A 25,886-nucleotide genomic window follows, 5' to 3' on the forward strand; every position below is an offset into this window, starting at 1 on the left:
GAGACTGGAGTAATGCTACAAACCTGCACCACTTTATATTTCTTCCTTCTTTCTCCATTACAAATTACAAAAATAGTCAAGTCTGCCAGTGTAACAGGTAGTGCAAGAAAAAGCAAAACATTTGAAACCTCATGCCAGATGAGACACAATTTTGCTCAGTGACTTTGTAATAAAATCCCTTCCTTGTAAAGAACAACTGTACACTATCTCCTCACTAATGCAAGTTAGGGTATGGATACTTGGGGGGAGAGAAGCCTTACTGTCTCTACCTTAGGGTTTGTTTTAACATGAAAAACAGGAGGCTCGAAGAGCCCAGAAGACGATGCTGGGATTGACTTGGAGTTCTGGCAGAGCTGCCCTTTATACTGCTCTTTATTTGTGCCAAAATTGGGGAATAACGGCAGCAAAGCTTGAACCCTGTAGTAGCCCTACAAAATCTCCTTATTTTTTGAGTAAACTGATTAAACAGCGATGCCAAGTCAGTACCCAGTTTTCCATGTAACCTCTCTTATTTCAGCTGATGGGAGCTGAAATTGCTGGGTATGTGACTTGCTAGGTCTTGTGTCCTGAGAATAAAAAGCTCGTGGAGTTACAGTCCATTTACTGGCATTGGAATGAGTGAAACATGCTGAGCTAGAGATATTTGCATATCACAGGAATTAATTCTATAGACGCACATTTTTAAAAAAAAATATCTCTGCCATTGCTGCTTACAGCTGTCTATCTGCCTGTGAAAAACAGCTATGGCTGCCTTTCATGCACATTCATTTCCAACAAAAAAATTATTTAACATCCTTGCCTGAAACCAGAAATGGAACATATACTTTAGAAAACCAATGTAAGATGGAGGGGAGGCATTCTCACATCAACTTTCTTAATCTCTGTGTTAGAACTATCTTCCTTCACACTATTTCAGCCAGCAGTGTACCTCAGAGTGAAGAACCGAGCCCAAGGTAAATATTTGACAGTCGCTGGAAGCCTAGCAGATATAAGAGCAACATCAGTGTGCGCGTCCCCGTACAATGGCAAGAATACCCAGATCTGGCACTACTGTCGTGGACTCTTCAAATCCAAGGTGAGGTTCCAGATGCTGGAAGTGAGAGGATTGCATCACAGGCTGTCCTTTTTCTGTTGGCTAGCTTCTGGTCTTTCCCATGCATCTTGAACCAAAATTTATAACCTACATCCTCCTGTTACGTATAGACAGATTTGGCAAGTTGGACTACTTTCCACATCTGCCGAAGGAGATTGATGTTCCTGGAAGTAGGAACCTGGTTTTGTCTAAAGTCTCGTTTATTACCTTGAAAGAGTTAAGAATTTCTCTGAAAAAGTAAGATGTGAAGAAAGGCTGTAAGTGATTTTGTATTAATGCTGCCCTTGGCAGTCTGTTATTAATATAAAAAGCTGACGATTTAACATAAGAGATACCTGAAGTACCAAAGACCACCACCTTTTGATCAAGCAACTGCTCAACTGCTGAATAATCTGTTCCTAGCTTGCTTGCCAGGCTTGTTACCAACTGTGGCGTGATTACTGCTGGCGTGATTACTGCAATATGCTCAGTGCCTGAAACAAAACAAGTCAGACACAAACCTTTGCAGCCTGGATCTCACTTCCCTTCTTGTTCCTTAGGCTAACAACGCCTGTCTGGACCTCATCGGTGGCAGAGATGTGCCTGGGGCCAAAGTCGCGCTCTGGGCAGAACATGGGAAGGACAGGCAAAAGTGGAGACTCAATGAGGATGGAACCATCAGTTCATACCTCAGCGAACACCTGGTGCTTGATATTAAAGGTATTTAAAAAGCCCAACACAACAAACAACTAAACCTCACATGTTCCAAGTGCATTTTTTTGATTGAGGTTAACTAACTGCTGTATTCCAGCTCTTTTTGTACTTAAGGTTAAATAGCGAGGTCTATCCTTCCTGTTACGTTTACGTCCAGTTGCTTGACATTGACAGCAGGACAAGAAACAACAGGGCAGGGGAAAACCTTACTCTCTTGATCCCGGGGGGGGGGGGGTTTATCAGATCAACTGTTCTACTTGAGGGAGTTCAGTAGTGCTGATGGCAAGAAATCCAAGTTAGAGAAGACAAAATGGTGAAGGAAAAGCAAACACAGAATAGATTTGGCTCAAAAAGACAAAAGTGCTCACTCCTAATGTTTTCAGGCTGGTTAAAATTGTCACTGCTCAAGTCCTAGTCCTTCTAACTATCCGTGGAGGTAGTTTGTTCAAGCCTCGCTGCTGGCGCTAGGGTTTTATGCATAGGAAGAGGTAGCGGGGTAGTGACTGCAGTGGCTGGTCGTGAGGTTGGGGGCTCTACAGCGCTCTCTTCTCACATGTAAGGTCTAAGTAAATGAATTGACAGCCCAACACCCCTGCAGGGCACAGAGACCAGGTTAAGGGCACATCCCAAGGTGAAGTCATCAACCTTTTCAATGACTGTCCTACTGGCCGTTACACAGCTGACCTGTGCAGTTCAAACTTACCGATAATGAGTTCTCAGCCCTGACATGTTGAATTAATAGAGCATTCCTGGCTTCCAGAACCAAGGAGTTTAACCACCACTACTAACTCATAAATAGTTACTACAAAGCCGTTAAATGCAACTGGTGATACTGATGGCAACTCTTACAGTGTCGGAGAGCTGCGCTGCCTAGGTTACTGCTAAATAAAATGCTGAAGGCTGGGGTGGCGAGATACCACTTGATAGCTCTTTAGAACTTTTTTTTTAGTGGATTTTTGTTTACGGCATCATGATAAAAAAAAAAAATGCAGTGTCACTTCTATGCTACCTGTATTCCAAGGAGAGAAATTTTATTTTAAGGACTTCGTAAGTTTGTGGTTGAAATGGATATGCTACACCAAATAATCTCACATGTATCTGTGAATCTGTGTATTTCTACTATAGCAATACGCACCTTAAAAATCCAGACACATAGCAGCAGCTCAGGATCTGCCAAAAGCAAAGCCTCTTTCGAGGTGCTGTTTCTGTGCATACAGGTACAGCTGAGGACTCCGATCTCTAGTATATTCTGCTTCCTAACTACTGGAGCTTCTCAGGGCCTAAGCTGACAAGTGACCATTTGAAGGAGATACACATACAGAGGCCAAGGGGCAGACACCAGCCCTCCACCTCATGGAATTTCTATTTTTCAGCTAATTTTCCTACTTAGTCACGCTTTTTAAATATTATGTGTAGACCTTCTTGAGCATTTCTTATTGAAATTTTTCCTTCGTGGTTTTGTTTTGTTTTTAAGGAGGAAATTACTATGACAAGAATCACATCATTATGAATCAGCCAACAGATGACAAACATTCACAAAAATGGGATATTGAAATACTGTGAGTAAAACCCACTACACAGCTGGACTTTGTGTGGGTTATTAACATCTAGAGGGGGGAAAAAAAAACGCCAAACTACTGAAGTCACACACCACTGGAACCTTAAGCAGCAACTCCTTTCTCCTTCATACCAAGCACCAACTGCTAGAACAACGGAATTTTGCACAAATCTGGAAGATGGGAGGTTGATCTCATGTCTTTCTGCAGGGAAGCTGATTCTTTAGAGGCCATTCCTATGACAGTCACTACTACTTTTCAGCCAAAGTATTAAAAGTAAATGCAAAAGACCAGACATCAGTTTTGCAGGATCTGAACTGCAAGAGATAACGTGGGAAAGGCTCTTTGGAAATAATGGTGTCTTTACCTTCCTCTCAAAGTGATGGAAGCTCACTGAAGAATGAATGCACTACTGAGCTTGAAAGAGGTGGAGTTGGACTTTTATGTCCCGAGTGAAACTGTGTAGGCTCCAAGCGATCCTGAAGCTCAGATTGTATCCCTTGCTAAAATGCAATTTATTTTGTTCATAAAGACAGCTTTGAACTGGAATTACCTACCAGCGCAGCATGCAAACTGTGGCAAGAGAAAGCCTGACTTTCGCCCCGTAGTGTTACTGGTAGGCCTCTGTCTTCATTTGTTTTAACAATACCAACTTTCCACATTCAGGAACTGGTTTTGCTGACCCATGGCCTGTTTCTGACCCAGGAAATTGAGAGTTATCAACAAAGGTCACCTTTAACATGGAACCGTATGTGCATCTATCGAAAGAGAATAAATGGTCCTGGGTCAGGCTAGATTTCTACAAGGGCTAGCTGCAGTTACAGCAATAATCATTTTAACTCCAGCTGTATTTTGTTTTCATGTACATAGATTAATTTAATACAATGTAATTTGGTCTTGCAACCATGTCTTCCTTCAGAAAATAACTCACCCTAGCATGGATTGTCAAAGGTGCTAGCAGTCTGCATTTCAACATTTGCTTAACATTAAAGGACCAGCGTAACTGCACGTTAACATTACTGTGGCTCATGAGCGACAAGCGCACCGTACCCCAGAGGACGAGGAGTTAGGCTAATGGCCCAGACCTTGGCACACTCCTGCTTTCCTCAATTTCAGCACTGTGCAGCCAACCAACAAGCTGTCACTTGAGGCAGGTAGAGCCAAATACCTTACTGGACTGCAGTTGTTGCGGGCTTGAAAAGTACATTCTTCTCTCAACACTGACAAATACAGAAGGAACTGCAGACTCTTGTGGGGCTGTGAACACCGGACGTGGAAGAGAAGTCTCCAAGATCACTGGTAACTTCATTTGATTTCAGCATCACTAAATTAATCTACTTCATTGAAAGTGTATTTTTTCTCTCCTTATTTGTATATTCAGGGTGTGTATTTCTATGACTATTTAAAGAGTCTAGCTAACCTAAAGACAGATATTTTAGTTTCCAAAGCTGTAACTATTCCAGTTGTGCATTCAACCAGATGTCTTCCCCAAACAAATAAAAACACATAACCCTAAGTTTGCCACAGAAATAAAATATATGGATGTCTATTTTTGTATGAAATGGAGTTCTATATAGTACTATTTAAAAAAAAAAAAACACCCTATCTATTTGCACTTACTATTTTACATTCTAAAAATTATCATAAATCTGCTGTTTAAGTAACAGATCTTCAAATGTATGTATATATTTTTCCAACTAAAGCACTTGTTTAGCTTTTTTAATGTAAGTTGGTATATCCAGTGTTCTACATGTGATTTGCTTTCCCTGTAAAGCCTGTGTAAAATGTTCTAGTCTTTTAAACCAAGAATGACCAAATGGTATTTGGTGGGGCAGTGTTACATGACAAAGCAAAGCAGGCTTTTGTACTTAAGAGCTCTTGAATGTAAAAATGCTAAGCATGTATATTTTAATTGTATAAAACTTTTTCTAGGAGGAACATTTTGCTTGTTGGGTTTTTTTTTTTTTTTAAACAAACTAAATGCAACAAGACATTCTAGCGGATGTCAAGCATGTTCCTGTAAAATATTTCTTTTCAAATGGACGAAAAAGGAATAAGTATATTGAATCAGTGACTGTGCTGGTATGTTAGTTTGCATATTAAACATCACTGTTCAAGTATAGAACTACTCCCATCAAAACCCACCCAAGTGAGCACTGAAGATACAGATTCCAGTTACACATTTGGGTTACTTTCACATTAAATTGGTGCTGGAGAAGGCAGAGGTTAAGTACTATTGTTTGTTTATTCCAGAGGTGGCAGCATCTGAGAGGAAAAGGGGTTTCTTGGGCAAAGTCTTACCCCTTTCAGAAACAACATACACAGCTTTCACTGAGCAGTGAAAGTGTTCTCTCAGGGCAAACAAACAGAACAAATGGTGTTTTTTGCTGGTGAACTTCACAAATAAATGAAAAAATACGTTACTGGGTTTTGCCTAAGGCCTAGGAGCCCGTTCCATGGATAGCTTTAGATGTGCTCCACATCAAGGCATGGATCCAGAGGAAAGGGGATAGCACCACAGCACCGGTGTTACGATGAGTGACTTCAGCCATCCCCAGACATTGAGCTGTGGCTCACTGGACAACAAGCAGCTTGCCTGTTTTCCCAAAGCTAAGGAAAGAAAAGGAGCATTTGGCACCAGAAAGTAGCAAAGGCTATATATTGCAAAGCTTTGTTAGACAGCAATACAAACCAAAGGCTGGATGGATAAAAAAGTAATTTAATAAGCCTTTCTTTCAGGAGATTCTTAATGGCCAGAAATACTACTTATAGGAACAGCTAATTCACAAAAGCATCAAATAACTTCAATTAGACATTCAGTCCATAGTGACAAGGCAAGGTTTTCTTTCTCTTCATCTGAGCTAAGGTTAAGCTCTTTAACATAAACCGTGCTGCTATTCCAAATCTGCTTCAGTGCATCCAAATATGACAAAGGAAACCGCAGTCCGTGAGTCTGCTGGGGGAAAAAAATATTTTAAAAAAAATAAATCCTTCAGCTAAGTGCAGTGTCCCTTGTTACACAATAGTGTTTTAGGCTATAGGTACTGAGTAGCAGCCATGTGCTCCTTTCCCATACCACGGTGGGATGCGCAAGATGCCATAGCATCCTGCCAACTTAATGGACACATAGCTGAACTCTCTTACATGTTCTAGCACACCTTATGAGGTAGGGAGGCTTAAGGTGCCTGGCCTCCTCATGTGGTTTTCACACTGAAGAAGGAAATAACTTTAAATTTACACTCTTGCCTAACCCTACCCATTATTTTTTTGGAAAGCCATGTTAAGTTTCTATCTGGCACATGCAGCCTTTGGACATGGTTTGACAGCACCACAGAGGAGCCCCGTTGCCACCACTGGAGACTTGAAGGGCACAAGGTATGGTCTGGGACTTGCACGTATTGTACAGGCACCAGTGTGCAACCTTAGCTACCCACATTCTCAACTCTAGAGGACCAATGAGATTTACCCTAAAAGGTAAGTAACTGCCAGGCCAAAAGCCTTGCTGTAATTGCTGAGACAAGAAAAGGCTGTGTTCTGCTTTGCCTCTGCAGTGTATTGACAAATTTGTAGTCAAGCGTTCCAGGTCACAGACCTAAGATAGAGTGTTTTTACTATCATAAAGTGGAACAAAAAGTTCCAAAGCTCACTGCTACACTTCAGGAATATTTGATGTGAGCAAAAGCACGCTGTACGTACTCCAAGTAAGAATGGAAACGAGCCATCTGCAGCCTTATTAACAATATAGAGTTCCCTCCTTACAGTTCAGTAAGAGAGATAACTCTTTACTACAATGCTGACCCAGCCCAGCCTACAACGAACACCCTTATCTTGCAGTCTGTTCCAGTGGATACAGCATCTGGGTTCAATGTGGCATGAACACGGCCCATGAGGCACAGTGATCCCCGGCACTGCTCACCACGTGCTAGCAGAGCAGGTAGCCTTAATAAGGGATGTGCTGAGGGCACACAAGTAAGAACCACTTCTAGTCACTCCAGTAGCTTTGCTACCTAGGACTTAAGGCATGCGTAAGAAATCCTGTTAATATCTCACATGTTCAATTAAGCATGAAATGACATTACTTAATTCTACCGTTAACTGCCTCACTATTGTGGCCTCAGCTCACCCGGGTACCAATGGGAAGGGCAGAAATGCTTCAGGTGCTGAGGAATACAGTAGCAGCCAGGCCCCCACTACCATCTCAAACTCATCTAACATAGCAAAACCCAATGTGGCAATGTAGCTTCTGTTACGCGTTTGTGTGCATGCGTACATGGGAACAAACCTGTGATGTGCCCTCCTCGTTAGTAGTATCATCTTCTGTCCCCATCATGTGAGTGTCTCTCCTGTTCTTTAAAGAATGATACACATAAACCATCATGTCTCTGCGAATTTCATCCTAAAAGACACCAGGAAGAAAATGGTTACGTATGGTCCGCACCCTCAAATTTATCTTACTCAAGTGACAATATTTCCTTAATTCTGGAGTCCACTGTTACATCAGGGAAAGCAATTCACCTTCCTAACTGAATGATCAAACAGCCATCCACTACGGCAACAAGGGACTCTCTAAAACACGTCTGAAAACTTATTTACAGCCTGTAATCTTCTGCCTTAATACTGCCTCTGCTAGACTGAAGCTGTATACAAAACATGCCATCTAAGGTGCACCTCCCAGAAGGTCTCAATACATCTCCATCCTGATACTGATCTGTCTCTTTAAAATCATATGCCTGTTACTTTTCTTTGTTCAAAGCAGCGCAAACCAATTCAAAGCTCTGTGCGCAGGTCTCACACCGAATTTGTGGACACAAGTCTTGTATGTGTGCTGTCATTCAGGGTTTATCTGTATGACATCAGAAGGCAAGGCAGCAAAATGCAAAAAACGTTTCCAAATCTTAGTCTTACAGCAATATGGACGCAAACAAAATGGGGGAGAAAAATCAGAAAGTTACGGTATGTTTTTCTTGGAGGGAAACATTTTACTCGAGCGAAAAAAAATTGTACAAGATAAATAAAAAGGGTTATGGGATGGACTAAGACAACAAAAAGCACTTCTACAATTTCATACTAATAATCCTTCATAGATAAGTAGTCTGAACGTGACATAATCCAAGATGCCAGCATCTATTTTTGTGGAACAAATCAGTAGTGCCGCTGGCACCTGCTGACGTTCAAAGATAACTCTGAAATGAAGACTAAATGCAACCACAGTCAGCAGCAGCTGCAACCAAGAGAATTCCCTCTCTTGAGGGAACCTCTTTTTATAAACTTATTCATGCTCTTAAATACAAATAATAATAATAATAATAAAAAATCCATCTCAACAGTTACAGAGGCCATTTAGCAGCCGTAATGATTTATCCCATCTAACCTCAGATAAAAGCCATGCAGAATCACAGACCAATTTTTGTTCTGTACCTCTCCTCCAGAAGGCAAGAACATGCCATATTACTGCGCAGCAACAATGCCACGATCTCCTAACAAACCCTAATGGGATGCAGGATCCAGCTAAGCGTAACTGCGTGACCCTTTTAGACCAGTACAACAGAGCAACAACTCACATAGCTCACACTCTCCACCCCACCCTGCACTCCCACCCCAAGCATACGAGGGTGGCTTCATTATACTTACAGAATTCTCTTGATCTGGTTCCACTGTAATGACAGTGTGATCTCTAAACTGCAGTCTGATTTTGCTATCTATTTTTGGCAATTTCCCACCTAAGAAAAATAAATTCCCCATTAGAAAGGAAGGAAACCAGACAAACAGTGCAAATGGAGCCAGCCCTCTGCGAACTACCCACTCTCTTGTGGCTAGATTTTTTTGTTAAGTGGTGTTTCAACACTCACATGTTCTCAGCCTTGGGGGTGGGGGGTGGGGGCAGGGGAGAGAGATCTTTTTTAAAATTCTCTCACCTTTACAGTCTACAAGTAGTTGTAATAGTAAGCTAGAGCATAAGGACAAATTCTACCAGTTAAACATTCTCAGTACACAGTAGTTTATTAAAGCTGCCAATTTCAGTCTAGGATAACCTTTATTTCACTCTAAGAGAGATATGTCATCTCTCCCGCTAGACACAGGGAATTAACTGAGGTGTGCGCAAACACATACGTAGAGCCTCGCACGACATGAAGCTGATGCTGGCCTATAATCTTTGCCTACCATAAAATACCAAAATCATAAGACGCAGAGTTAGCAACAGCTCCACCATCATACCAGCCAGTTTTAGTAACTTCAAAATCTACCTGGAGTCAAAGGATCAGAGTCACATCCCAAGCAAGGTGGCAACCGGTTCATAATGAAATCCTTCTTCATGTCAGATGATCTTAGTTCTCTGGTGTTTTCCAGACGGTCTGCAAGCCTTCTCAAAAGGCTACTCAGTTTTTTGGATGAGTCAGCTATATCCACCTGCTAAATATTCACAGAGAATTGCTCTCACATGAACAAACAAACTGACCTAAAGAGAAAGCAGTGCAGTAATGCAATGAACATCTGGACACTCTTATCTTTGCAAAGGGCAACATTTACTCCCAAAACAACAAACTTTCTTTTACACATTCCCCATGAGCTGTTCACACACCAAAGCTGATGCTCCCTCCTTCTCACTCTGGGGCTACCTGCAATAGTAAAGGACTTGCAAGTGCAGCTGAAAGAGAGACTTGTTCCTTCTGCAGGCTGATGAGCAGATCAGCAGCACAACTACCATGAAGATGTCACAGAACGATTTAAAGCTTTGCTAACTTTTAAAGACACAAAAACTTGGCCCAACAGGAACGATGCCTGTCTGACAGCTCCAAGTCAAATACTATTACTCTTACAAGGAAACAAGCCATACAAGGCCACCACGATATGAAAGAAAGGCAGTGCAATGAACTAGGCAATGCTTCAGATGGAGCAAACCTCAGAAAGTCACCCTGAAGCCTTCAAAAGAAGCGGTTGTGCTGCTAGACAAGATAGAGCCATTGCATTGAGCTTTCAGAGCAGATCAACAAGATATGTGCTTGCCTCAGTGCTGAAGTTTCAGCTGGATGCACTATTATTCCCTTAGTCTCACCTACTTACCATAAGCAGCTGCCTTGGTATGCTTGTCCGCAACACCACATCGTCTTTTGCTGTATCAAACACAAGGCCAGGAATTGCATCCAGTAAGAAATCTCCCCAAGAGCTGAAGGACAGGAAGGAAAAAAAGTTACTAAAATAGTTGCACTGAAATAAAACAGATATTCTTACCTGATGTCAAGAGCTGGAAACGTAGTGCTCCAATTCCAAATCTGCTTTATTCCATTACTACTCTGTAGTCTCATGCAATAGCTCACTCTCATCTCAACTGTATGTGTGTGTTCACTAGTTTCAGGTCAGTGGCACTCCCACAGAGGGAAGGAACTGGCTTGAGAAGGGTCCGGTTTGTTCTTATTCAGGTGCCTGCCATTTACCAGTGGATTCAGCTTAAAGTTGCCCTCAGTGAATGAAGAAATTCCTACCGGGGCCATTATTATCCAACCGCATGCACATATGGCCTCACTGCACACAACGTAGTGTATGGGGTTGTATCAACTAGCATACTTTTGAGACACGTGTACTGAAGGACGAATGTACCCAGGGTTATCAAATCCAACATGGTATCAGTTTTTAGCTTTGCTACAAACTTAAATACGACCCCAGGAACAAGATCCCTAGGTATGTCTACAGGGCTTTTAACGATACCTAACAGGCACCTTGTAGGCGTCTCGTTTGTGTTAAATTCCCATTCTTAGCCTTTGTACTTAAAAAAAAAAATTTAAAAATTGGCCTTTGATCTCTGTGCTTCTGTTCCCCAATTGTAAGAATAAACTAGAGGAGGGGAGGGAAAATTACTACCTGCGTCTTCTTTGCCTAGCTTGAGTCAACCTTATCAGAAACAGGCGTGCCACTCAGGCAAAAGTGCTGTCCTGTCCTCGAGTGACCTCTCTCCCTACCACATCCTCGGAGGCTGGTTTAATGGCAAACAACCAGGGCAAGTGCCCAGCACCCAAGGCTGCCAGCAGACTCCCACCCAACTAGGGCAGGCAGCAGAGTGGGGTCTGTCCTCCAGCGTACACTTCACCCTCTGCTCTTGCTCCTTCCTCCTCAGCACTCCCTGTTCTCAGCACTGATCTCTAGACATACTTTGTTGTTTTTAAACTAAAGTGTGACTTGTTATAGTCTCATTTACATTTTTTTTATCATCTCCACTCAAGTGTTCAACTGTCTGCTACACACTGGGAGGAAAGGACTCTGACTGATAAATAGAATTAGACATCCTATACTTCTTACTGCTTCCCTTCTCTTGCCCCCAGTCTCCATCTGCCAGGAACTACCATCAGCTACTCACTGCTTCTCCAAACTGCCCTGTTTATAAGGAACTCACACACACACACTTCTCTGCCTGCTGGGATCTGGCCCAGAGGAACCATCCTCCAGGGCACAGTGGAGCCCCTTTTGTCTTGGTGCCTAAAAATCCCTGAAAGTGCCACTTTCACCAGCACTTCCTCCCCTTCCAGCTCCTTCTGCACGTGTCACTTCCAAAGTGGTCACAAGGAGTCCAAACATCCTCTGTAATAAGGACTAGCTATTTTCAAGGAGCGCTTTTTAATTTTCCAAGGAAATGTTTCCAGACCACACTTCGGTCTACAAGCCAAATGAAAATACCAGCCTGTATCAGGATAGTTGCTTATGCTACCTATGCTTGCTGAAAGCAGGTGCAGAGGCAGGCTCTTACACTTCGTTACCAATAACCTTAATGGATGATAATTCCACTTTTTATCCTTAGAACAGCACTCTTCAAGCTTTTCCTTTTTCCTCTCCTCATTCTGACGCAAGGGCCCAGGGAACACGCTCCCAGACAGCACCGCTTCTCAAGTAATTCACTGGACTAGCATTTGGCTTACACTGTCATGGAGAAACTGTCAGAAGCCTGTCAGGTCTCCAGCAACCCTGTTATAAGGAACCAAATTCTTTTCTCCCCAGCACTACTTGACCAATAATTCTGTATGGATCAAGCTGGACAGACCCTGTTCTGCACACTCCATATTCCCGCACAGTGGCCTGTAAAACTTCACTCCAGCCCAGCCTCCATCAACAAGCCAAACATCCACTTATTCTAGTGTCACTCTGCTGCCTGTTCAGTTCACTAAGTCGGGGTGAGAGAAGTGCCAGGGCAACACAAGGAAGCAGTGGGACAAAAAAGGCAGGGGAAGGGAGGAGAAGCAGGACATCTCTTTGGAGGCCACTCACCGCTGATCACCCTGAATGTGCCATCAAATCTGCCAGAGCAGTTCAGCACTAATATTGCCTCCTGTGTGACAAATGAAGTCAAACACTCTTTGCAACAGCACTCAATGCTTACAGAAAAAGGCCTTTTTTTCCCCCCCTTCTGAATAAAAATAGAACACAAGTGTAAATTAAAATCCGCAGAACCCAACTTTTATGAAAACTCACACCTTTGGGTGGCTTCATCTTAACCCTCTCTCCAACTTGGAGGACTGGCCATATTAAGAGTTACCAGCAGTACTGACATCCTGGGCTTCCAGAATGGTACAGCTGGTGGTTAAAGATTCATCTTACAATCATCTAGAATATGTCTGAGCTTGTTCTGTCCTGTTTTGTGGCTAACAGAAATCCTTTCCAATTCCTAACTCCACCTAATGCCTGCAAACCCAGCAGCTGAGAGGCTGATTAGGTGGCAGCAGCATTTCCCTGTGTGATGACAATGTTTCAGTGGGCACAATGATCAGATGCGTGTCAAAGGAAATCTAACTTGCATGCACAGGGTAGAAGATGACAAACACAGGTAAGCCAAAAATATTTGTGAAGGAAGAATTTGCAGCAAGTCTGTCAGAATAGGTGCAGGTGACTATTAAATGCACGATGAAAGGAGTAGTAACTCATGACTTTACCCGGGTTATGAAATGAACAGTAACTTCAGCCACTGGTGAGAGTTTTTTTTTTTAAACACAACAGTGAGTTTGCAGTTGTAACATTACCTTGCACATTACAGTCTACAGCTGGTAAATAATAAAATAACCAATTAAAAAAAAGCAATCAAGCATGCTGCATGAAAACTTGGTAAACAGGCTGCTTCAAACAAGGCTCTCGCTCCCCTCCTTCCTCCAAACCCCAGAACTTCAATTACTGCTACCTGAAGACTAGCTTAGATTCTGTTACTAACAGCAGGGCACATATCTAATAGCAGGGTACCTACGTATATTCCATGTCACCACGTCTCTGGGGGGAAGGTGACATGCCCTATCCCTGTGTTACTCACAGAAAAACAAATCACACAAGGGCTAAATAGAACACCACAAAAAAGAGCTAAGCAAAGCTCATCACAAGGTGCTTGGGGGGGGGGGGGGGGAGACAGGGGGTTGGGTTTGTTTGTTTGGGTTTTTTTAAGAAACAGGACATCGGTTCTTTGAAACATTGGTTTCAGGTTTGTACTATTCACACACAATATCTGGCAGAGGAAAACCATTTTCAGAAAAGCCATACTAGAAAAAAAGCAAAGAAAAATTACTTGTTTTGGTAGGTACTGATGGTCACGTGTGTAGAATAGGAGATCCCAAGAGGAGTGTCAGCTTGGTGAATAGTTCCTCTTGGAAAGTACAGTAAGTCACCTGGCTGCAAGAAAATGAAGGGAATTGATATATTTAGGGCACCTGGTCAAACTTTATTGTAGTCAAAATACAGAAAATAGTCTCTGAGCAGAGAGACTGACAAGATATATTTTTTAAATTCACAAAATAAAGATACTCCACTGTACACTTTAATAACATAAAATAAAGCACTCTAAGCCAGAAGTCTGATACCTTAAACTTTCCAACTTACTGACAATATTTACTATACACCTGTCTGAGAACACAAAGCAAGCTTTTAACATTATAGAACATGAACACTCTGAAACAGCTGCATAAAGGAGACAAAGAAGCAGCTGAGATGAACCTGCGGACAATACGGCAGGCTAGCAGAGGAGCAGTGCAATGTGAATTTGGTCAGATCACATCAAAAGAAAAGGCAAGTATTCCACAAGAAAAATCAAATATTTTATAAAGATGATAATCTGTTACAATACTGTTGCCTGAAATTTTCAGTCAAAACACTTAAAAAACAAGTACAACCTTCCTCCTCTCTATCCTTCTTCTCACCTATCTAAATTAAATCTCCACACTGATAAAAATTTAGATTAGGAAAGTCAAGATAAGAGAGAAGTGCAAAGCACATAAAATTGCCTCCAAGAAGGAAAAAATCAGTTTACTTATGGCTTCTCCTATAAACATATACATAGTTGGATAGCATAGTCAAAAAGAAAATTCATAAAGCAACAACGATGAAATTTGATTCTATTTTAACGTTCCTCAAATTTGGTCACATCACTTACTTCTAAGAGCCTACCAAACTGTCTCACACAGATGTATTTCAAGTGAATACTACTTGATTTTTCACTGAATCGAACAGTCTCTTTAGATGATGAGGCTTCACAGGACTTAGCAAGACCAAGTCTCCTCATCCATTAACAAGCTGCAAAGCATCATACATCAGCCATGCATGATTTATCTGTTCTGAAGCAAGCCTCTCTCTGCCATTAACAAACTGCCTGCCTTACCAGTGTAGGGACTACACTAACCAACTAAGAGTATATTGAATTGTCTCCATTTGCTATGGTTCATATCCCCAGCAAGAAAACAAACTGGAGGGCGGGTCGCATAGGGGAAGGATAAGAGCCCTGAACATCTACCAGGGTGATGACAAACTAGTCTGCAAAAGTCTCATCAATACCATTCACATGAGCCAGCAAACACAACACTCTCTGATTAGAATAACTAGAATTTCACAGACTCCAGGTGGGAACACCCAGACTGGGGCAGGACAGAGCATTTGACAAGAGACAACGTGGATCTGATCACTTTGCTGCCACCTCACTTCTGAATTGGAGGAAGGAGCGGCAGACAAGGAAGAAGTACCAGCAAATTAAATGGAAAATCATACATGAAGAAGGCTAGATAGCCAGCTGCCAACTAAGCCCTGTGCTTGACATCAGTAACAAACCAGCCGCGGCCACAGCCTGTTGCAGTGACACCAAGACACACTGCAGCTTCGGACCTTACACACAAATGAGCGTGCCTTCACTCTCAGTCAGCTACCAGTTTTTGGTGGGAAGGAAGAACACTACCAATATAATATCTAACTGGTCCATTTGTTCTAAACTGCCCAAGGATGGCAGGCAGCAGACAGAAATGCAGAAACGGAGAAAGGAAATATTCTAGGAAGATGTTTAGGGAGAAAGTAAGAGTCATCTGACAGCATCCCTGTCAGAGACAGCTCTAGGCAGACAACCAAAATCTGACAGCAGCCACCCAGAAGAAATGGGTCACGGGAAGTGAAGAACATCAAACAGAAGAAAAATAAATCAAAAACTCTTTAAATCATTACACCATAAAAATCAAAGGCATTGAAGTCTGGCCCAAAGTTTTCCAGAAATTAAAAAGTGAACTAGTAATTTACTAGACTTTGCGTCACCCAGCACATCATGACAACCGAATACTACCATCTGTCAAACTACACAGCTAGTGATGTCAGTATCATATCCAATGTGTCATACTATTCCTAAACTACCTACACCCAAAGGCAGGTCTGAACATCAGGAAGAGCAGAGACCTTGCAGAGAGAGACCCTATGACAGGCCACGAGGCAGAGAAACCAGTGAGGGTCCCAACACAGAGCAGCTGTCTGCTGGATAAGTAACACACTTTGAAAGCACAAGCATGTAAAGCAGAATGGGACAAGTACCAGATGCCCTGCTGTCAAAGGGGCTGCATTCATTAATCCTCATGAAACGCTCTTTTTATTTCAAAGAACAAAAACCAGCCAAACACTTGATTTTCAGGTTTGGAAAAAGAAAAGAAAAACAATTAATGCAGCAAGTCAATATGAGGCTTAATTCACGCTTTTTTTTTTTTATCAGCCAAAGATAAATATTTAAATCTAATTCACCAGAACAGTGACAAACTTTGGTAAAGCAGTAAGTCTTAGTGCATAGAAAGATTAGCCTATGGTTTTTCTGCACACAACTCCACAAACATGATCCAGGAGTCAGGGTGCCCAACTTGGAGAATACTGGAGAATTTCCATAAATAACTGGTTTCTTGGTCCAAAGGATACCTTCGGAAAAGGATAGGTTAGACAGCTATCACCCAAATTTCTCGTGCTCACAGTGTTTTGTGTGCCAATCCTCCCCTCAATTTCACAACCATTTTAAACATGACTACTTTTCTCACAACCATAGCCCAGACTAGGTAAAGCAATTTGATTATAATACCTTTAATATAAACTCATGTGTGGGATTCCCAATCCTATCTTCTGATTCAACATTATATTCCCGAGCTAAATGCACCGTTGGTTTATAGAGTCGCCAATGTTTCTCGCCTTCTAGCTGAAGGACAAACACCTGCAAAAGACCATAAATCCAAATGCATAAGGAAGCCTTGCTGCCCCTCACATATCCAACTGATGAGAAATTTTACGTCATCTTCTTACTTAAGTCTGTGGAACCATGCCAGAAATCAGGGATAGAAAACAAACAGAAGCCACAGAGGTTGCTTTTCTGACAAGAAACAGATGTCACCTTCTCAGCTCTCAGTTACTCCACAGCATGGCAAACAGGATTCCTCTCACATTAATTTTTAGATGTCTACAATGCAGAAATTTACATTTGAACTATTTCTTTAGGCTTTACTTAAGAGACAACAGAGAAAAGAGTTGTGAAGTGTGATCTGGTTTATCCTAAGGTAGGCATTTGGAAATTGCTCTTTCTCTCCAGTCACTTAAGAAGGTGCTAGACAACTAACTCGAAAGTAATGTCTGCCACACAGATATTTAAAATACCAGGTGAGTGAGGTCTTATCACCATTCACTGACAAAGAGAGCATCAGAAACATCTAGGGCATCCTGTGAGCTGCGACTTCATGACGTAAGCCAGAACATACAGATTGTGAGGCTGCTGAACAACAAGGAAAATGAAACTCCTGATTTATTTAATGGAAACTAAAAAAATAAAAAGCAAAAAATACATGTAAGGGGTTTGGAGGTTTTTTTGTTTAAGTGGGATAGCCCAACTTTTTTTTTTTTAATGCGGTATCTATTTGAATGTTTCTTTTAGAAGCTAATTTAAAATGCTAATTTGGACCACAGGACTTCATCATACCAGTAACTTCTTAAAAACAGTAGTACCAGCAAACCGGAACCAGCACAACCAGTCTGCTTCAACTGTCCAGCTGAACAAAAAGCAAGTACTTAAAGGAAAAAGGACTTCTAGGTTCTTGGGGGTCTGAATGAAGTAAAAATGAAAAAAAAAGGTGCTAGAAAGCTTCTGCAGCTGGGTAAACAAATTCTCTTTTCATCTACTGAAAATACCAGGTCTGGTAAGCATGGTTTGCATTACATTACCATTAGATATTACTATTAGTACCTTTTCAGTAAAATTATACAGGAAAAATGACTATAAAGGAACACTTGTAACCAATTACCATAAGCTTACATTAGAAAAAACATTTTTCTATAAGAAGTTATTTTATGAGAAAGAGAGGGGGAAAAGTGCACATAGAGGTATCCACTGTCACTAGCAAAAGCCCATGCATGGCTTCACGGACAAGGTTGCGCTGTCCTACCTCAACATCATCGTAGTGAGGGGGAAGGCCCTGCGACCCCTGGGGAGTAATGTAAACATTCGACCCAACCAGAGACCCGAAGTAGCACTCCAGCTTCTCCTGAATCTTCCACAGCTCCTCCTTTAAAAAGAAATTATGTTATTACTACTGAAAAGCTCAGCCAAGCCAGGCTGCCACCCAGCCCACAGCCTCCCCATCGCTTGGGAGGTTCTTCTAGAGAATGATCACAACACCCCACAGGGAGACTGAGGCTGGGAAGGCAGACGCTCTGTATGAGTGTTTATACTGAAAGCAAGCACTGTAGACACAAAGGAGATCTGCCGTCAAGGGAGTCAGTAAGCCAAGAAGTCTGGTGCCCCAACATAGCGTTGATGTTTGGTCTCTTCCCTGTACCATTTTTAGGTTGCAAAAATCAGACAAACAAGGCTACACAGAGGAGAATAAACCACCCATCATCCCCTGAACAGCAAACCATCTTAAGACAATAAACATATGCAGGATTTGCATGATATGGGCTAGCATCAAAGACAGCATACAAAGTTAGAGACCTTTTCCCAGTGACACCAATTGTTTGGGCATATTCAAGAACAAACTTTACTCATCCACATCTAACGCATGACAGACAACGCAACAAAGGAATGACTCTCGTATCAGAAGATGCCATCTATCAGACCTGCGCAAGAGCAACTTCAACCAGGCTTTATGTAGGTTCAGCTCAAGCTCTAGATTTCAGCATAAGCCATGCAACATTTCAAGTTCACCTGCAGGTGCCCCTGCCACTGGCCATTACAGCTACACTGAAACCACGTGTACACTCCCATGGTGGAATTCAAAGCCAATCCATTGGCAAGAACCGTGGAGTGTCTTGGAAACATTTTACATGGTTTCACGCCTTGCCCGCCATTAAAGGCAAGCAATATAAAAGCCCCTATTTGCACAAGGAAACAGTGGGGCAGAACGGATAGTTTAAGCAGATGCATAATCATCAATTTTGTGCATTTCTTTTTCTCTAAACTTTTATGATACAAAGACTTTTTTTAAGAAGAATACTTAATATTATATCATGAATCACATTTTGTTCTTACTGCAAAGCACTGAAACATGATGGGCAGTGCAAAATATAAACCATGCTTTAATTAATACAGTTCATATATAGATTTCAGCAGGTTATCGATGTCAGCTACTTCCCCTGGATTTACTGGGGTCAGAGATGAAGCTATCTATGTCTAGCATGACTCAAGCAAAGTATACCACATTATAAAGCATGCATTATTTATGTTCAATGATATGTTCCAACCTTAAATCTCTGAGGCTGATGAAACTGTATTGTTGCCTTTTTCTGGTCAAAATCCTTCTTCAGCTGCATGTAATTCACTTCGCCTTCTTTATTTAAAACTTTCTTTTTTCCATTCACACATCTGCAGATATTTATATCTCGCCCATAGTATAGACCCTGGCTGCACAGTTCCTTCAAATTTGACAACTGGAACAGGGACTGGTAGTAAGCAGCCTGCAGGGGATCATTTCTCTGAACAAGCAGTGGCTTTTGTTCCCAATACTCCCTGAAAAATATCTCTTGTTTGATGGGAGAGATCAAGCTTCCAAAGAGGCTGTCTGGGCTCTCAAAACTCATGACTGACGGAGAGCAAGCTGTTTCCATCTTTGCTCGTTTACACTCTGTCTGCATTTCTTTTCCCATTTCAGCATGCTTCCCTCCTTTCTTGGGCATGTTCCTGTTCAAGAGGTGAGAGAACCAAAACAGTCGATCAGTAACACAACCTCAAGAGCTCACGGGCCCAGAGCAGCAACTTTTCCCTTCTCCAGTGAGATATCAGAGTACACTGGGAATGGCTCTGCTTCCAGATGCTCAATATTCACTCCAAGCAGCAGAAAAAAGAAAGCCCACAGCAGGCCTCCAATCCCCTCTCAAACCTCAGCAAACTCTGAAGGGCTCTACTGGGAGCCGTTGCTCAGAGAAGCTCAAATCCCACAGCCGAGTTTATAGTAAAAAACATGCAATCAAACCCAACGGCCGCACAACAGATCTTTACACACTCAAGTATCCACCCACACAAAGAATCTGTGGTAGACTGGTCTTCTGTAGCAAGAGCTGCAAATTATTAAAAAATTAACTCACTTGTAAGAGATTTAATGGCAACATGCAAAGGATCAGAAACTTGTACCCTATTACACTTCCTTGAAATGCATTAACATTGGGGGGGAAAGCACAACAAAGACTTCCCAACGACTTTATAGCCAGAGCACGATGGGGGAGGATGTACAGCATTCGAGTGCAGAACCAAACCAGTTAATCGGGGGCGGGAGGTGTTAAGGAAAGTTCTGCTTTCAAGCTGGCTTACACCTCATAAATCCAGTGCCTACATAGCTGGACTAAAGCCTTAGCAGGACCTACAGAAAAGGCAGCTACTGCAGTGAGGGGACACTGATACTGGTACAACACCACCCACTAAGGGCTATGCAGTGGCCTACAGTGAACAGAAAACAGAAGGAAATGGAGTATGAAAAGAAGGAGGACAAGTGAGAGTAGAGCACTGTGAGGGAAGAAGGAATATGTAACCAGGTTCAGTGGGTGAGGAATATTCACCTGACAGGAGTGTTACAGCATCTTCCAAAGAAACAGAAAAACCCAGAGCAGACTCCCCTGCAGGTGGAGCAGGTTTTAGGAACATGAAGTGAGGGCACCTGCTTGTGGTCTCAGGCTCAGGGAACAATTTTATGCTACATTATGCAGCAGTGCCAGGCATCTAGTGATGCTCACCACGCAGTGGCAGTGGCCCACGTCTCAGCCTCTGTCCTTCTGTCAGCATCTCCATACTGTATCTTGAACGGCCAGGTTTAGCAAAACTAAGTTTGCAGAAGACAGGGAACACCATTAGGCCTTTCTGTTGGATGCCATGCAATTACACCAAAAACTAAAATTATAAGATTCTGCTTTCATTTCTGTAAAGCTGTCAAACTATGTGGTTTACACAGAATAAAAAGATCTTTCATCCAAGTGCAGTCATTTAATTTTAAAGTTGAAGTAATTTACTTTGTTCTTCCACGTAGATAATATGCTTGCATATCATATAAAAATGAAAAAGTTAATTCACAAAGGGTTTAGCTGCCAAGTTCTCCGGACAGTTAAAGCAAAAATCAAGTAACAGAAGGTCTAACACCATAGTATGTGCAGACATACTTAAGTCTACACCAACATTTCATCCCCCGTAGTAGCCCAGAGCACCAGGCAGCAGTAAAAGTCTGCCTGAGAAGCAGAGTTAAGTATCCTGACAATGAACCAGCACCAAGCCCTCTAGCACGGCAGCTTGCCTGCTAGGTGCAGGCTGGCCAACTCAAACTTACTCAGGGCGCGTCTGAGCAAGTATGCGAAGCCAACACATGAGGAGTTAGAGCATGTTGATGCTTTCATTTTTAAGTAAAAATGACAGCTTTAGCCCCAAAAGTAAATGCTCTCATTTATGAAGATGCGTTTACTTACACAGATCCCTTATCATGAAACTTAAACTCCAGTTCTGGTATTTACATGCAGTACTGAGTTCTCCTGTGCAGTAGTATGCAGGACACCATCACTGATTCACCAACTCCAGGGCAGAGTGTTTCATCAGCAGTTCCTGTAACAGCCTGTACCTCAACAGTAACCTACAGTCACCTTAGGCCTGCAGGAGCAAATCCACATCACCAGCTTCCTAGGAGGATGGACATTCCTGGTTGCAGCAAGCTACACCTCTCCATGAGGCAAGAGAATGCTTAAACATAGACTGAAAATTAGTCCCCAGTTGCTAGCAACATCTGAAGATGCAGCCAGTACTGAGATCTACAACTGACATCCCCCAATGCCAGCAATACAAATGCAGCCAAGCCTGAATTGCTAGTTTTTAATTCCAGACCTAAATCCATATCAACCTCTCAGCTCACTCACATTGTATTTAACAAAGTTAAATTCAGACATGTACTATTCACAGAATACAGCTTCATTTACACAATGTGCTGTTCTGTAGTGTTTTGTTCGTTATTACAACTGTAGAACCACAGAACGGTTTGTGCTGGAAGAGATCATCAAGTCCAACCCCCCCCTGCATGGGCAGTGACATCTTCCATTAGATCAGGTTGCTGAAAGCCCCATCCAACCTGGCCTTGAACACTGCCAATGATGGGGCATCCACAACTTCTCAGGGCAACCTGTTCCAGTGCCTCACCACGCTCATCAGAAAAAAAATTCTTCCTTACATCTAATCTAAGCCTACCCTCTTTCAGTTTAAAACCACTGCCCCTTGTCCTGTTGCTACAGGCCCTGGGAAAAAGTCTCTCTCCGTCTTTCTTATACTATTTAAGTATTGAAGGGCTGCAATAAGGTCTCCCTGGAGCCCTCTTTTCTCCAGGCTGAACAACCCCAACTCTCTCAGCCTGTCCTCACAGGAGAGGTGCTCCAGCCCTCTGATCATTGTCGTGACCCTCCTCTGGACTCGCTCCAACAGGTCCACGCGTGTCTTGTACCGGGGCCCCCAGAGCTGGACGCAGCACTCCAGGTGGGGTCTCAGGAGAGCAGAGCAGAGGGGCAGAATCACCTCCCTCGACCTGCTGGTCATGCTGCTTCTGATGCGGCCCAGGATATGGCTGGCTTTCTGGGCTGCAAGTGCACATGGCCAGCTCATGTCCAATTTTCATCTACCACTATTCCCAAGTCCTTCTCTGCAGGGCTAGAGAAAAAACACAGAACAGAACAAACCTGCTCCTGCTTCAGACAGAAACTGTTATTTCACATCAGTATTTTTCAACTCGCACACCAGATGTACTCATTGATGAGTTCAGGCCTCTGAACTGGCCCAGCAACTGCAGGAGGACTCAACCCCCTCCAAAGCAGCTGGGAAGAAAGACGGCCCCAGCCATCCTGAGGCCACACAGCCCCCACCGCTCCCCTCACCGCGGCCACACCGGGCTACTATTATTCTTTTTCCAGAAGAGAAAAAAACAGAAAATCGCGCTCCCGTGCCCGCAGCAGGCAGCGGCCTGCGCTCCTTGCCCCCAGCCAGGCTCACAGGACCGGCCGGGCCGCCACGGAGGGCGCCCAGCGAGTGACACTACCCGCGTTCCGCGGAGCCCCGGCGGGTCAGCCACGAGGCCACAAGGCCCGGAGCTGCCACAACGCGCCCTGCACTCCGGGACGCCTTTCCCTGCGTCCCAGAGGGACGCCGAACCCGGCGGGACGGCAGTTGGCCCGTTCTTCCCGCCGCCATCAAGCCACTCACACCCCCTCCCCCCCGCGGCCCCCACAGCGCCCGGCAGCGCGCACTCACCCGGGCGCGCGAGCGGCAGCGGGCGGGGCGGGGCCAGGGGCGGTGATCGGCAGCCGGGAGGAAATGGCGGCGGAGCCGCGCGGGGAGTGGTGCGGGCGCCCCCGGGAGGCCAGGCCGGGCCAGGCCAGGCCAGACCAGACCAGACCAGACGGGCAGGCCGTTGGTGGGCTGGGGTGGCAGCGGGAGGCAGTCGCCGGCGCGCTGGGTGTCACGGGAAGGCGGCGTTTCCGGGGGCCGGTGGGAGACGCCTGATGCAGCTGGCCGCCTCGCTGGCGGTGGAGGGGCTGAGACCCGTCCCGAGAAAGCCGGGAGCGAGGGTCTCCTCCAGCGGCTGGGGCCTGTTTCCGAGCGCCCTTGGTCTCCCTCGGCCCGGCCCGGCCCGGCCCGGCCCCTGCGGGCTGTGGAGGCCTCCGCCGTGGGAGTGGGCCCCGGGGTCCTGCCTCCGGCGCCTGGCTGCGGCGGCTGCTGGCCCTGCTCGTGGAGACGCCCGGTCGCAATGGCTAGCGTTCTGCCGGGGGCTCCTGAGGGTCGGTGGTATCAGCCAGTAAGGGTGGGCAGTGTTGCACACCATTTAACCTCGCTTAACGCAGAGAACGTAACGTGAACCTTTTTTTTTTTACTGCCAAACTAGAAAGTTTTAAAGCAGTTGCCACTAGAAAACGTAATCTGCGCAAGAAGTATTTCTACTTCATCTACCTAAGATACTTAGCGTTTATGTGCGAAAGAGAAAAATACTCCTTTTTTTGAAATGAATAGGAAATTGCACCACAGTATCTCTGCTAAAGTTAATACATGGATTAAATTAGGAGATACAACATAAAACCTTGCAGTTACTTGTATACAAGTTTACTTGCTACACACAAACATGCCTGGGCTTTACCTGCGTTATTTTGTCCTGAACCAAAATCTTGTTACAGAGCCCCTCTGGGGCTTCCTCGAAGAAATCTTTAGAATCCTCACCAAGCACATGAAAACTTCTAGAAATGTTTTTAGTTAACCTTTATTAAAGATGCCTATTAATGGTTTAATTTAGACTGGCTGAAAGCAGAAAAAATTGTTAGGTGGGTTTTGCTAAAGTTTTGTTCTTGTGTGCTGATAGCTTGAAGCATACAAAGCAGAACTGCCAGAAAAAGGTAGAGGGAAATAATAGAGCCTTTCACATTAAAAAAAAATACCCAGGTTCAAATCCCTCCCTTCATAGAAAATGGTTTTGCAGTCCTGTTCCTCCTTGCGATATGGTTGTTACTCCCACAGTAATAACTCCTGCATCCCTGGCACTAGCTCGATCTTTTGGAACAAATGTCATGTGATTCCAGTGGGTTCTGGGCTCATGAATACATCCAGCTAACTCCTATGTGCCGAACAGAGAAACAGGCAAAATATAATACATGGGAAAAGGGGATGGAAGGGAGAAAAAGAGCAATCGGAATCACAGACTCACAGAAGGGTGGGGGTTGGAAGGGACCTCCGGAGATCATCCAGTCCAACCCCCCTGCCAGAGCAGGATCACCTAGAGCAGGTTGCACAGGATGGCGTCCAGGTGGGTTTTGAATATCTCCAGGGAAGGAGAGTCCACAACCTCTCTGGGCAGCCTGTCCCAGTGCTCGGTCACCCTCACAGTGAAGAAGTTTTTCCTCATTTTCAGACGGAACTTCCTGTGCTCCAGTTTGTGCCCGTTACCCCTTGTCCTGTCACTGGGCACCATTGAGAAGAGTCTGGCAAACACTGCTCATCCTCTTCCATCCTTTTTCCTTTACCCCCGGACCACTTTGGTTGCCAGCTAACCAAAACATCATGGCCACTTGATCATGAAATACAGATTAATCGGCATGCGGATGGGTTACCAGGACAGAGATTTTGCCAGGGGTGAACCTAAGGTTGTCCTAATTGTACAAATGTGTACAAATTAGATAGTAAAATTTAAGTTTCTCTGTAAAGTATTTTTCTTTCCTTGGGCTATGACTTTCAAAGAAAAAGAAGACATTTGCTGCTTTCTAATTCTGACTCATTCTTAGTTCATCATGACATCACTCAAGATTCAAGAAACTTTGCAAAATTTATTAAATTGTGAGTATTTTAGTGTAAACACCAATAGTTGGGATATCAGAGGCATACATTTTTGTAGCTCTCTGAAAAATAGGTCACGGGCATGAAATTCTGCTTACTTCTTTCATGAGGATTATACAGCTTTGAAGAATGAAGTAGTTCTCCAGACTTAAAAGTTTGCATCACCCACATTAACACTTACAGGATGTTTTCTTAATACAGATGGGTGTAGCAGCAGATGCTAAAAATAAGGACGCCACATCCTGCACCTCAGCTGGTCACAGAAACCGTCACAAGCTGTTATTTCTGTTCCAAAAATCCACAAAGTACTCTCATCCATAACTGCTTGAATACCACTGGGATGAATACTCAGATATGTATTTACATAATGGCTGCGATGTTTTAACTTTTAGTAAACGCTGCGGGAAGTAAAACCCGTACATTTGACTGGCTGCAAAACCAGCCACAAATAACAGGAATGGGAAATACTTGTGAATACTTTTTG

At 43.6% G+C, this 25,886-nt stretch overlaps 2 protein-coding genes across 5 annotated transcripts in view; one reads left to right on the forward strand and one right to left on the reverse strand.

Annotated features, from left to right (window-relative positions):
* CRYBG3 (crystallin beta-gamma domain containing 3) overlaps positions 1-5,278 on the forward strand; it is a 97,676-nt gene extending 92,398 nt beyond the window's left edge. The window contains exons 22-24 of the mRNA XM_054818745.1: positions 917-1,075; positions 1,633-1,792; positions 3,261-5,278. Coding sequence (XP_054674720.1) covers positions 917-1,075; positions 1,633-1,792; positions 3,261-3,349 — 408 coding nt within the window. The 3' untranslated portion in view covers positions 3,350-5,278. The remainder of the gene's footprint in view (positions 1-916; positions 1,076-1,632; positions 1,793-3,260) is intronic.
* A 767-nt stretch (positions 5,279-6,045) lies between these two features.
* Positions 6,046-23,462, reverse strand: RIOX2 (ribosomal oxygenase 2). Of its 4 annotated transcripts, none has more exons than XM_054809029.1 (11): positions 21,520-23,301; positions 20,800-20,885; positions 19,318-19,753; positions 18,021-18,140; positions 16,673-16,801; positions 13,874-13,977; positions 10,405-10,507; positions 9,588-9,753; positions 8,974-9,062; positions 7,625-7,738; positions 6,046-6,298 (listed from the first exon to the last, which is right to left on the reverse strand). In XM_054809029.1, the coding sequence occupies exons 3-11, from the start codon at positions 19,747-19,749 to the stop codon at positions 6,137-6,139; spliced, it is 1,419 nt and encodes a 472-aa protein (XP_054665004.1). In that variant the 5' UTR covers positions 19,750-19,753; positions 20,800-20,885; positions 21,520-23,301; the 3' UTR covers positions 6,046-6,136. The 4 variants fall into 4 exon arrangements, with proteins under 4 accessions (XP_054665004.1, XP_054665015.1, XP_054664992.1 ...); XM_054809040.1 differs by having other exon boundaries at positions 6,046-6,295; positions 21,520-23,263; XM_054809017.1 differs by lacking the exons at positions 20,800-20,885; positions 21,520-23,301 and adding an exon at positions 23,336-23,462.
* Positions 23,463-25,886: the final 2,424 nt, after the last annotated feature.

This window comes from Grus americana, chromosome 1 (assembly GCF_028858705.1).
Source record: "Grus americana isolate bGruAme1 chromosome 1, bGruAme1.mat, whole genome shotgun sequence".
Lineage (NCBI taxonomy): Eukaryota > Metazoa > Chordata > Aves > Gruiformes > Gruidae > Grus > Grus americana.